Genomic DNA, 13,477 nt, shown 5'->3' with positions numbered 1-13,477 from the left:
CACAACCAAAATATCAGAGAGGAAGAAAGAAACAAAGGAAGAAAGAAACAAAGAAACAAAGAGACAAAGGAAGAAAGAAATAAAGAAACAAAGGAAGAAACAAAGAGGGGATAAGTAAGGAAGAGAGTGTCTTATAAACCAGGAATTTAAGAGGATTTGGTGAGTGCAGCGATCATAAATAAAGCCTAGAAAAGTAGAGTAGAGTATTAGTATCTGTTAGAAAGTGGTTACTAGTCGGCCATCACACCACAGCATGCAGCAACACAGCGGCTCTCATCCTATTTGGCTCGCCGCCCACCAGAACAAACTTATGCAAATAATAATTTCTACTTTCCCTTTTCAGGCTCTGTCGCTCAATTAATCATCAGAAGAAGCCCGGAGCCTCCGCATATTCATTATTTCACAAGAAAAGGGCTTTTATCGCCAAGATTACAAGCATGATAATAGATTTATATATCAGAGGGGGTGATTCATGTTTCAGAAATCGTCAGGTTGAGAGCCGCTGCAGTAAAGTACATCGCCCAGCATCGTCTCCAGACTGGAGAGGAAAAATCCCAAAACGCTGCAAACATCAACCGACAACATCCAGACAGAATCAGCAGTGAAGGTCACTGATAGAGACGAAAAAGCTTTTAGAGTTAAAGAGAGAGGGGGTGGAGGGGGAGGGGGAGTGAAAGCATGACAACAGCTTAAAATAGAAGGAAGAGATGAAGTGTTCATTTCCAAAATGCAATATGTCCATTTTTTTTAAAAAGATCATTGTCGGAAATTCCGCATTTCTCTAAAATACAGAGAAATCCAGTCTTTATGCGTCTGAATTTGTCAACCAAGGACATCAGTTACCTGTTTTTTAAAAAGTCCCAGCATTTGTTGTTGTTGTTGATTTCACTGTCAACATTTTTGCAAGAGTAGATAGTAGTCAAATGTCATTTATTGATATCAGAGTTGATTTATTAGCCTGGTAATGCTGGCTTCAAGTCATTTTGTCGACCTAACATGTAGATTTCCGACTATCCTTTAGAAACTATTATGATTTCTTTTCATTTTTCTGCTATCAATAACAGCAGTGTAATCCCACCTACTGCTGTCATAATAGATTAGTTTCAGTTTGGAATGAAACTCTTCAGAGGATGGAAGGATGGAAGCAAGTTTTTCGGTACAACAGCAGCAGCCGAGGAGGAAACTGAGTTAACCGTCCCAGAGATAAAAAACAGAGATAAAGAGGTGAGAAATGAAAGAGTGACAGCAGAAGAAGAAGAAGAGTCCACATCATCTTTTCTCCCTCCGGCCCGGTGTTAGTGAGGATGAGTCCACCTGGTCAGAGAGAGGCGGCATGGCCTCGCTAAACACCAAAAAACCAAATGTTAAGGGAGAAAAAGAGCCAGATGGAAGGATAAGAAGTTAAAGGAGAAGTCTTTCCACCAGCCAGTTAGTGTCAGCCTGCACAGAGGGGATGATGGGAAGGAAGAGAGGGATAGAGGACAGACAGGAAGGAGCCGATTCTCCTCCGACTGACCCGGCGGCCGGGGCTCCGCCCCCTGGAGTCCGGGCTCCTGCTGGCGGGACTCCGCCTGCGCACGACCGGCTTAGAGGAGCCGGGGGCCCGTTCGGGGACGCAGGTCACACGGATCCGAGGCACGTTGGCCTGCAGGAAGCTTTCCCTGGAGGGACTGACATGGGCGGGGTAGGAAGGGGGGCGGGAGCGAGGTTTGTAACCAGGAAGTAAGAGCAGGTTTGACAGGCTGGTGTCCCGCGGCTCCCTGAAGGAGTGGTATTTCTTGGGAGGGACGCGGGGCGAGTTGCTCTGGGCTCGACGCATCACCTGGAGGAGCGGTTACAACAAGCAAGTCAAAACGGACACACACACTACACAGCTGGGTGCATACAGAGGCTTTCAGATGATGTCACACATCCTCCGGTGGCCATATTGGAGGTCCACAGCTCTTGGACAACAGTGGCTGTTAACAGCTGATTGTGTCATTCTCATTGAGTTTGTCTCAACAGAATTCAATAGACATGGTTCATGTCTGTCTGTTTCTGACTGAACTGATCATTTCATCACTGATCCATCTGATTCATTTAGTGTTTAGATAATGTCAGCTTGTTAGCTAGCTAATCATAGCATCTGGTCAGCTAACCATCACTGTCTTCTTGTTAACACATCTGATTAACACACTGGCTAACGTATCTAGTAGCAGCTAGCATTAGCGTGTTCACATTAACATCAGTGTGTTTGCTGGCTAGTTAGCTAGCTAACAGTTTGTTCAGGTTAACTGAGCTGACTCTTCTCAAGCTACAACTCTTCATGTTTTGGAGTAGAGACTAGGGCTAAAGACAAGACAGTTTACTGTGTCACAGTAACCTACATTTGGAAACAAATCCACCTTATCACACTATTCACTTTTACTGAGAACGTTACTGAATGGATCTACAGCCACACCACAACAGCTGCTCTCTGTTTCTAGCTGGTTGTTTTAGATTTACAGATTATTTTCCAGTTCTCTGCTGGACCTTTAGCCGTGGCTGCTGGGAGATTTGTGACACAACTGCAAAGCCTCTATATGTGTGAACTCAATAGCAAAACACATTTGAAGGATTTCATTCCAACTTCCTTAATATCCAATTTGGACAAAAATGTGCTGCCTGGAATTCATCACTCTATCAGTGAGTAAAGAACAGAGATATTATCCTCAAAAACTAAATTATCTTGGGAGAAAAGGTCTTTTGATGGATCAAAGCTTTACAAGTAAAGTGTTTTACTCGTCTGACGCTTATCATTTTGTAAGAGTATGTCTCATTTTTTCCAAATGGTGGATATCTTGTTTTGGAATAAAACTCTTCATTTATGCGTACACAAAGCTAGCACATAAAAGAGCACAAACACATCACATCGACTAATAGCCTACAGTCTATGAATAAATTCTCCGTTGTTGCACCTACAAATCAGAAAAAAGGGCAGTTATTTCAAGCAAAAACACAGATGAGAAAGTCTCTTTGGCGGCTACAGACTGTACTAGAAGAGATAACTTTACATGCACAAGTCGAACATGTGCTGTTATACTCCTGAGAGTCCTAATGACTTAATAACAAATTCTTACACAAGCTAATATGCGTGTGTATGTGTGTGTTTGTGTTCATATGCATGGAAACCTCCTTACAAGGAACTCAGGGTTGTCATTGTTGTAGCTGAACAGCTGCTTGTACTTTTGTGTGTGTGTGTGTGTGTGTGTGTGTGAGTGAGTGTGTGTGTGTAGGTGTGTATTCTAAGTACAAGCTACTCCGTGGGTGTGTGCTTGTTTGCACATGCATACCTTTGTCTGTCTGTATTTGCAAATGCTTGCCTGAGTGTCTGTGCACACACATTTGGATGTTGGCAGTGCTTGCTTGTCTTTGTGTGTGTGTCAGTGTGTGTCAGAGTGTGTCACAGTGTGTGTGTGTGTGTGTGTGTGTGTGTGTGTGTGTAGGTGTGTGTGTGTGCCCCAAAACCAGACAAATCACGGCGGTTCACAGGTAGCTACACATCCTCCTATAAAAGCCGTGTGAGCAATGAAAAACAGGAAAAAAGGCATCTGGAGGCACAGAATGTAGATGACTGTATCTTGAACAGTCATCATCATTATTATTATGGGCTGCTCTGAAAACACATTCATCTTAACCAGTCAATAAGCTTTTATTCTTTTGTGTTAACGAGTGAGACAAATGCCAGTGGGCTGAGATCATTTCCCTTTTGTTCTATTGTAATTCCAGTTTGGAGCCTTTTTCACTTGTTTGAAGAAAAATAACTGAGTTGAAGACAAATAAGAGACAAAGTCAGGATGGACATTTGTGTTGTTTGTTGTTTCCTTTGTTTGTTTGTTTTTACCACTCTTTCTGTTGAATGTCTCCCAATTTTTCTTGTTTTTAGCATGTAATCCTATTCTTTGTTTTTATGTCTTTTTGTATAGCACTTTGTGAGTAATGGTGATAATTATGATATGCAGAAATAAAATATAAAAATATAAACATTATTATATTATATCTTATTTACGTAATACTAAGAATAACAATAACACTAACACTAGTACTACTAATACTACTAAAAATAATAATAATGGGCATGTATATGTGTGTTGTTATTATTAGTAGTAGTATTGTTATTGTTATTACAATAATATTAACAATACTACTACTACTAATAAACTTTGCATGTATTGGTAACACTTTACAATAAGGGTACATTAATTAATTAACAGTTAACTAATGTGTCTGGTAATCATTTACTAATGGTGTTCATGTTAACTAAGGTATTAATTCATACATTATTCTATAGTCATCTTTATAAACTATTAAATAATGTATAAATTAATACCTTAGTTAAACATTAGCTAACCGTTAATTAAGGGTTAGTTGATGCTTATTAAGCATTAACTAACCCTTAACTTAGTGACCCTTATTGTAAAGTGTTACCCATTTATTTATTAGTGACACATATAACAAATATAATTCTGAATGTAGTAGTATTTTAATTCCATATTAAGTGTAGATGTAATTAAATATATAAAATGTGAAGCTCTTCATAAATACTAAATAGATGATAAAACATGAGGAACAGTGATGTATCCGGTGGGTCACCTCCTTGGCCCAGGCGGGCTTGTCGTTGGTGCCGGGCGCCTGGTCCTTGTAGTGGTACAGCTGCTTCTTGTCCTGGGGCGGGCGGGGCTCCTGCTGCTGCTGCTGCAGGGACACCAGGTACGCCCGCTCCTGCTGCAGCTGCCTCTGCAGCCGCTCCGCCTGCCGCTGCTCCTCGATCTGCTTCCTCTTGTACTCCTGAACACACACAGAGAGAGAGAGAGAGAGAGAGAGAGAGAGAGAGAGAGAGAGAGAGAGGTGGAGAGACACAGGGTGAACAGAGGGAAAGGTAAAGAAACGAGGTGTCCATTTCCAAAAGAATATAAATGAGAGCTTCAATAACAGAACAGTAAAAACAGCTCTTTTATAACTCAACTCAACTTTATTTATATAGCACCTTTCATACAAGCATGCAGCCCAAAGTGCTTCACATAGCAAAATTACAATAATAAAACAAGAAAATGTTAAAAAATCAATAAATAAGAGTCAATAAAATAAAATAAAAATACAATAAAATAAACACCAGGGATAAAAATAAAGCAAAAACCAATGATTAGAATTTAAAAACAAAAGCTATAACATTACTCCAAATTAAAAGCCAGATTAAAAAGACAGGTCTTTAATTTCCTTTTAAAAATACACAGAGAGCTTGCCATTCTAATATCCAGAGGCAGTGAGTTCCACAGTTTAGGGGCATAAAAACAGAAGGCGCTCTCACCGGTACTTTTATGGGACACATAAGGAACATTTAAAAGAAATGTAGATGAAGGCTTTCGTTCCAAAAGACTACTAGATCTATTTTGGAAAAAAATAATTCCCTGAAGTTTATCGTTCAGTATTTTTAAAATCTAGAGGACCCAATCATTACAAGTGTTGCCAATTTGAAAACCAAGAACTGATGTTGCCTCCTAGTGTTGATCTGATACAGGTTTTTGATTGGCGATACTGATACTGGTATTTGTAGACTAGAGTCGATGATAACTGATATTTTGTGCCAATATTCAATATCTTTAAATTTGACCATTTTCATGTCAAAAATTATTAAAATAATAATAATTAATAAATAATAATAAAAAAAAGTATTCTGTTTCCACCCAGAGTTTTCTTCTCATCAGGGTGGAAAAGCCTGAAACAGCATTCAGACCATCATGGGACACTAAAACTCTCCACTGAAAACCAGACTGATGAAATCCTTTTAGTGTCAGCAGCTCTTTAAGGCAGAGTGACACATCACACCTATTCAATGGTAGAGAAACTGTGGGAGACATTACTGCCTTTAAATTAAGAATTAAGTTACAAAAACATAATTCAAATGATAATTGATGATAATTCAAATAAATCAAATGTGCCAAGAAACTGAAATTTCACTGCAGGTTTTCCAGTGTGTTTTTCTGTAGTGGTCAGGAAGAAACCTCCATCATATCAGAGGTGGACGAGACTGACTAGATGATATTGATATTTAATAAAAGCCCAATATCAGCCTAATATATCAGCAAACCCATATATTGATTCCACCCTACTACCTACTAACCTTTGAGAGTGCCTTAGTTTGTTTTAATTTTATCAATACTTTTTCCACCGGCTGAGTTTTTTTCAAGTGTTGGACGTCTCATTTTGGAACAAAACTTGACAAATGTCATCGACTGACATCCGCATCGACTGGAGGCTCCCATTGAACCGCTGTGTTTCACGCTTTCTTGTCAATTGAGCGGTCTGGCATTTATCTGAGCTGTCAGGGAGAAACTCTTCTCAGAAACAAACCAGGTGGGAATACACCAGTTTCTCTGGGCCACATGTTTTGGTCGTGTCCAACACTGATTCACTTTTGGGCTTCCATCTTCGAATCCTTTTCATCGGCTTGTAATAAACGGCTTGTGCCTAACCCCCTAATTGCTATTTTTGGGGTTGCTCATCCAGAGGAGGGCCTTTCTAGTTACCACAGTAATGCAATTGCGTTTGCCTCTCTCTTGGCCCGTTGCCTTATCCTCCTTAACTGGAAGACGAATAAACCCCCTTCCTTCATTCAATGGGTTCATGAGGTAATGCTTTTTCAAACTTGAAAGGGTCAGGTATACAGTGCAGGGGTCCCGCAGGAAGTTTGATTTGACATAGTCATTCATCGACTATGTCAAGAGCTTGCCCTTTGTTCTTAAGCTGCTACCCTAACCTTTGATATGTCTATTTTTATTTTAAAGCACATGTAATTGTAAATTTTTTATTTCCAGATATTTTTCTCTTCAATCATTTATGCCATTTTTATTTTATCTTATTCTATTTGCTCGCTTGTAATCTATTTTCTGAATGATGGTTTAAATGTATTTATTTATGAATGTACTGTTAGCGGTCTTTTAGGTTAGTTTTTGTTTATTTGTTTTTAGTCTTCTTTACCCTTACTGTGTTCTCGGACTGGGAGGAGGGAGGGAGACGGGGAAGGGGGGTCGGGGGTTGTCTGTCTTATTCATGTTTTCATATCATAAAGATGTTACTGTTGTTCATGCCGACTGTATTGTAAAAAATGTGAAAATACAAATAAAGTGTTAAAAAAAAAAAACCCAGAAACAAACCCAGGTGGGTGAAGCAGGACTTCTTATTAAAACATCTGGTTTGGTCTGGGAGGGCCGGCTGTTTTGGCGTTACTGAGAACTCCTCCGGCGCGGACGGCGTCTTTATGAAGGACGAAGCCAAGTGAAATGTAATTCGAGGAGTGAGAGCTATCGACCGACACACCCGTCGCTTTGTTTTGTCCATTGATTGATGTGTTTGTTAACTTTTCCCTGCGCTCGGAGAGGAGCCGCGGATGTGAGCCGGTGCGTGTCTCTCTCCGTCTCGGCTCGGTATTGATCGAGTATCGAGCCGAGTCACGATTTGTGGAAGTAAAGAAAAAAAAAAGGGGCTGATGTGGAATCGGCGCTCGGCTCGCCGCGTCCACCGAGTCCTCGTACCAGTGCCGTTTCCATGGTTACCGCACTTCTGAGCCGTTGTCAAGGAAACTTGACTTTTGACGCTGATGTTGTCTTGACCCAAAGAATTCATGGAAGTTGGTCTGCAAACCTGTGCCATTCATTAGTGTCTATATATGTGTGTGTGTGTCTGTATGTGTGTGAGTGGTGTGTGTGTTTATGCGTGTGTGTGTGTGTGTGTGTGTGTCTATGCGTGTGTGTGTGTGTTCCATTACCAGCAGTAAGGCCTGCTCCTGCAGGAGTTGCTGCTGCAGAATCTCCAGTTGCCTCTGCTCCTCCTCCAGCTGTCTACGGATATACTCCTAACCAATCAGAACCCCGGCAGGCACGAGGAGCAGCCAATCAGAGCGCAGCAAGGCGGGAGAGAAGCAAATCGGAGCCCAGGCAACCAGTGACATCATCAGAGCAGGAAGAAATTAGGTAAAAAAAAAAAAGAAAAAAAAAAGGAGACAACAGAGAGAGAGAGGACAGACAAAAGTAGACAGATTTTTGCAGGACAGATTAGAGAGGGTTTATTGAATGACGGGAAGAGGAATAAAAATGTGTGAAAGCAGGGATTAAGTTAAAAATAGAGGAGAAATGAGGGGGGCAGGAGAGGTGGAAACAGAAAAAGTAGAGTGCAGTAATTAGCAGGAGAGAAAGAGGCGCTTATCACCGAAGAGCTGACAGTTAACAGTAAGTATGAAATCAAGTGTGCAAGAGGTAGAGATTTGTGTCTGAAAGATACAGTGCTGTGAGGAAGCCACCGGTTAGTAATGCAAAAGCCTCCTATCTTCTGTTATATGTTGGATGTGTGTGTTGATGCTCTGCTGAAACTAAGCTTACACATGCCTTTCTCCCTCTCTCTGTTTGTATGTGAGAGAATGTCACATCAAACTGCATCCTACACGTTGACAGCTTAATATTAACAAGCACACATATCTTGTTGAATATGACTTAAGACCTAAATTGAGCATAAATACTGTATGATCCACCAAGCACCAAGTATTTCAATAAAATGTCAACTTTGAAAACTGATCTGTAATGCTGGACAGGCAGAGGGAAAAATCACTTCCAACATGTTGATCCTAAAGAGAAAACCTTTGACTGAAGACGAGGACAAGTAGAAACATCCTCTTGGTGACAAGAAGCAACAGGGCTTATGGGAAATGTAGTCTTAATTTTACTAGCACCAGCAATACCACTGGTGTGTGATAGAGGCTACCAATCATCTCTACCATGGTCTCTTTTGTTTACAGTAATGATGTAAAGGCAGAGGTGGAGACTCGAGTCACATGACTTGAGACTTGACTTGACTTGGGTTCTGGTGACTTGGGACTTGACTCTCACTTGTACTCTGGCGACCTGAAAAGGTTTCTAAAGTCTTGACTTGAGATCTTGTGTTTGTGTAAATGACTTAGATTGAAAGTGATGAGATTTGTTCCAGCAGACTGAATTTAAATTTTCTGAATTTGTGTGGAATGATTGAATTTATTGAAGCTGAAACTGATTATAGAAATCAAACTCATGATGCTCTTACCAAGTTTTTATCCTATTAAAACCATATTGCATTGAAAAGTCCTAGATATTTAGTTTTCTTTAAGATATTAAATTGATACTGGACTCTTGATTTGTTCTGACTTGACTTGCTGTTCTAGATTTAGACTTGACACTTGACATTAATGACATGGACTTGACTTGGTAATCTACATTTAGACTTGAGACTTGACTTGAGACTTGTGGTAATCTACATTTAGACTTGAGACTTGATTTGAGACTTGGGACTTGGTAATCTACATTTAGACTTGAGACTTGACTTGAGACTTGACTTGGTAATCTACATTTAGACTTGAGACTTGATTTGAGACTTGGGACTTGGTAATCTACATTTAGACTTGTGCCTCAAGACTTGAGACTGACTTGTGACTCTAGTGAAGTTGACTTGGTCACACCTCTGCCTTCAGTGTAAGGATGTCTTTGGGAAGTGAGGTCATTTTGGCCGGTCCTCACTTCTTCAAGAGGTGAGTTTAGGGTTGAGGGCTGGACTTGACTTAGTAATCTACATGTAGACTTGGGACTTGACTTGAGACTTGTGCCTCAAGACTTGGGACTCGAGCAAAGTTGACTTGGTCACACCTCTGTGTAAAGGTATTGGAATTAATCACATGAATTAAAAATCAAAATAGCACCTTTAAGTCATATTCTACAAAACATGTCCGTCTGATAGTAAGTAAGGGAACATTAAACTGAACTTTTGGCTGTCAGAACATGACCTTCTCTCTGATACAAAAAGAGAAAAACAGTTTGTATGGGATGATTGGGATTGGATGATGGGGACGGTGTGGTGTGATGTGTCAGTGCTCCTACCTGGGTCTGAGCTCCTACCTGCTCTCTCTCCGCGTGCCTCCGCTCCTCCTCCCGGCGGATCTGCTCCATCTCTTCGTAGCGCCTCCTCTGCTCTCGCTCCTGCTGCTTCCTCATCTCTCGCTCCCGCCGCTGTTGCTGTTGGCGGGGGAGGAGAGGAAAACGCTTCAGTTGTGTGTGTGTGTGTGTGTGTGCTTGTCCGGTGTTTCCCTGGCATCTGGACAAGCTCAGGTGGTAATATTACAATTGGGATGGGATTTGCATGGAGGATAGACTGATTTTAGACTGTTTCATACTCAAAAAGTCAGTGTTTTTCAAAAGAACAGAGCTGTAATATCTTTGTTTTACACGTTTTATTGAATCGGTCAGCTTCACTGTAGTGGCCTGGTTTGGAAACGTGAAACATGTGATCCAGTCCTCAGTGTTGTGAGAGTGGAAAACACTCACTGATGTCTATGTAGGACATGTCCTGTGTGGAGCTCAGAGCATCACACACTGGCTGAATTTGATCCAGTGGCTTCAGCTCATAGATTCAGCCAATCACAGGCTGAAACATCGTATCAGATTAACTCTCCATGCTATGCCCCCTCATTCAGTTTTCTGCTCTCTCCAGCGTTCATTTCAATGTATCTTGTATGTTTCTTAATATGAATATTCTTAATATTTTGTTTATTGTATTCTATTGTGTGCCTTGGGCAATAAAGTCCCTTCTAAAACTGTTTATTGACCGCTTTTAAGGTTGCCTGGTCGGAGATAGTGGATGACTAATCAATAGTCATCCGCCTGTTCAATAAGGCTGCATGATATTGATGAATAATTCTATTGCAATTATTCTGCTGAATATTGCAATTGTGATATAAATTGCAATACAGTATACAGACATTTTTCATTTTAGATTTTTTCAGAAAGAAACATTTTTAATAAAAAGTGGGATGTTGTGCAGCACTTCACACCCAGCTGCTCAGTGGTTAACAGGAGAAGACTGTGGATGTTCTGGGCAGCTGACAGGTGTGAATGTGAAGTGGGATGTTGGTGAAAAACGGCAAGTTTGCGCAGTAAGCCTTCCATGGATAAATAAAGGTAACATAAATAAATTAACAAGGCAACAGTTTATATGCCATCCCCAACGAATGATGCAGTCTCCCTCTGGGCCGATGAGTAAGAGAGTAAGATGTCAACTTGTTCTGAGCTGTAATTGTAGCGCTGAAAATGAAAATGTCAGAATGTAGCGATGAGATGCATCACTGTCCCAAGTTTTGTCAAAATCCAATCAGTGTTTGTCTGAGATAAACAAATGACAGACGAACAAACAAACACATGACAGACGAACAAACAAACAAACAAACGGAGACTGATCTATAGTCCTGGGGCCGGATTCACCAATGTGTTCTTAAGATAGATCTTAAGAAATGACAGAGTAAATTTTAGGAAGTTCTTAAGAAGGCTCTTAAGTGCAATTCCTCAATATTTTCTTAGTAACAGTCTCATTTCTTACGAATTTCTTTAATTTTCCTACTTAAGAGCTGAAGAAGCTTTAGGCTTACTGCCATTGAGGCTAGGAGACAAGGCTAGGAGGCTAGGAGACAAGGCTAGGAGGCAACCCAAAGTGCTTCCATCTACAAAACAATTGGGGAAAAACCTATTTAGAGCAACTAGAGCAAAGATTGAAACATTGGTTGCTGTTGGTAACTGTAAAATTTGCAGCTTATTTCCAACAGACATGAGACAGAGGCCTACCTGGCCCTACACCAAATCTTAACGTTAGGTGTAGGGGAACCTATGAAGACTTTGAACTATAACCTTCTTGTCTAAAATGTGTTTAAATATATGATATTAGAGGCTTACCTTTTCACTGTAGGAGTTTTAAGACAGGTGAAGGGCCGTCTTAAAGTTAAGAAAAAAATCAAGAACAAATTTGAGAACTTTCATTTCAAGAATACCATTTATACGTACGTTTTTTCTTAGGAAGAAACATAAGAGGAAAGTTAAGAAAATATATAAGAACTGTTTTCGAGAATAGCATTTTTCCCTATTTTTTTTCTTAAGACTAAAGTTAAGAAAAAAAATGGCACTTGAGAAGATTTTTTTTTCTTAAGAGGGTTTTGTGAATCCGGCCCCTGTGGTGAGTAACTCCACACTTGTTTTCTGTATCTACCTCCTCCAGCCGTCGCCTCTGCTCCTTCTGCTCCTCGATGCGTTTCTGCCTCTCGGCCAGCAGTTGGCGCTTGTGTTCCTCGTTCTGCTGCTGCTCCAGCTGCTGTCGCCGAATCGCCTCCGACCGCTCCTTATTGGCCAGCTGCAGGCGCAGGAAGTCCCGCCTCAGAGTGGACTCCCCGGGGATGTTGATGATGGAACTGGAGGGGAACCAATCGGAGGGCAAGAAGGTGAAATCAATTCTTCATACAGCACAATTAAACTTCTATTCCAAAATACTGTATATCATATGTAGCAGAAAGTCGTTTATGCATGGAATGTCACACGTACTTTTAATATGTTTAAGGTAGGCTGACAGAATTAAATGTTATTATTATTATTAATATTAGAAATAGTAGTAGTAGTAAGAGTAGTAGTGGTAGCAGCAGCAGTAGTAGTATTAGTAGTAGTGGTAGTAGCAGTACCAATATTAATAGTAGCAGTAATAGCAGTAGCAGTATTGGTATCAGTAGCATTAGTAGTAGTAGTTCAAGTAGTAGTAGTAGTAGTAGTAGTAGCAGTAGTAGCAACAGCAGTAGTAGTAGTAGTAGTTCTAGTAATAGTAGTATAAGTAGTAGTGTCAGTAGTAGTAGTCGTGGCAGTATTAGTAGTAGTAGTAGTACCAGTAGTACCAGTAGTAATAATAGTAGTACTAGCAGTAATCCTACCTTGGCTCCCCCATGTCCCTCTCCTCATCCTCTTCCTCACTCCCACTGTACTCGTACTCTGTCTCATCTGGAGGAAACACACACACACACACACACACACACACACACACACACACACACAGACCGCAGGTTAACACATGTTGACATTTCATGTCAGGCAGTCAGCTGACCCAGTCAGTCCAGATAGTGTGAGGTGAATCGGTCCTGGTCTGGCCTCACCCCTCTCACCCCTCTTCTTCTTGGTGCGGTCGATGTGGTCCTTCAGCTGGATGCGGACCTGCCTCTCGTTGGGCAGGTCTCTGATGAACGGGTGTTTGAGCAGCTGCTCTGTGCTGGGCCTCTGGCTGTGGCTCTTCACCAGGCAGCTCTCGATGAACGACTGGAACTTCTTCGACCTGCCCAGAGAGAGAGAGAGAGAGAGAGAGAGAGAGAGAGAGAGAGAGAGAGAGAGAGAGAGAGAGAGAGAGAGGTACATAAAGAGACAGATCGCCTTTGGGACAGCCATTGGGAACAATAGGCGCAACCTACCAAATTAGAAAACCGGGGAATTTGAATGAATCATCTACTAGCTCGCAAAACGATTCCAAATACAACTTGAATTGTAGAGAAATTCAGGTATTTAAGGTAACTACAGCGGCCATTTCAGACATGCACAGTTTAACAAGGACCTAATGAAAATCCTACAGTCTCTTAGCGACGGCACCA

At 41.0% G+C, this 13,477-nt stretch overlaps 1 protein-coding gene across 1 annotated transcript in view; it reads right to left on the bottom strand.

Moving 5' to 3' along the window:
- tnikb (TRAF2 and NCK interacting kinase b) overlaps positions 1-13,167 on the bottom strand; it is a gene marked incomplete at its 5' end in the record, with an annotated part of 44,980 nt that extends 31,813 nt beyond the window's left edge. Inside the window, 7 exons of the mRNA XM_071512993.1 lie at positions 1,517-1,822; positions 4,612-4,806; positions 7,784-7,870; positions 9,915-10,049; positions 12,067-12,265; positions 12,773-12,839; positions 12,992-13,167. Of these exons, the coding sequence (XP_071369094.1) occupies positions 1,517-1,822; positions 4,612-4,806; positions 7,784-7,870; positions 9,915-10,049; positions 12,067-12,265; positions 12,773-12,839; positions 12,992-13,167 (1,165 nt within the window). The remainder of the gene's footprint in view (positions 1-1,516; positions 1,823-4,611; positions 4,807-7,783; positions 7,871-9,914; positions 10,050-12,066; positions 12,266-12,772; positions 12,840-12,991) is intronic.
- Positions 13,168-13,477: the final 310 nt, after the last annotated feature.

This window comes from Centroberyx affinis, unplaced genomic scaffold (assembly GCF_046629955.1).
Source record: "Centroberyx affinis isolate AG114_WGS23_722 - 3 ecotype Tasmania unplaced genomic scaffold, CSIRO-AGI_Caff_v1 ptg006693l_1, whole genome shotgun sequence".
Classification (NCBI taxonomy): domain Eukaryota; kingdom Metazoa; phylum Chordata; class Actinopteri; order Beryciformes; family Berycidae; genus Centroberyx; species Centroberyx affinis.
The sequence above is the reverse complement of the archived record's forward strand: the minus strand, read 5'-3'. Positions and strand labels throughout refer to the sequence as shown.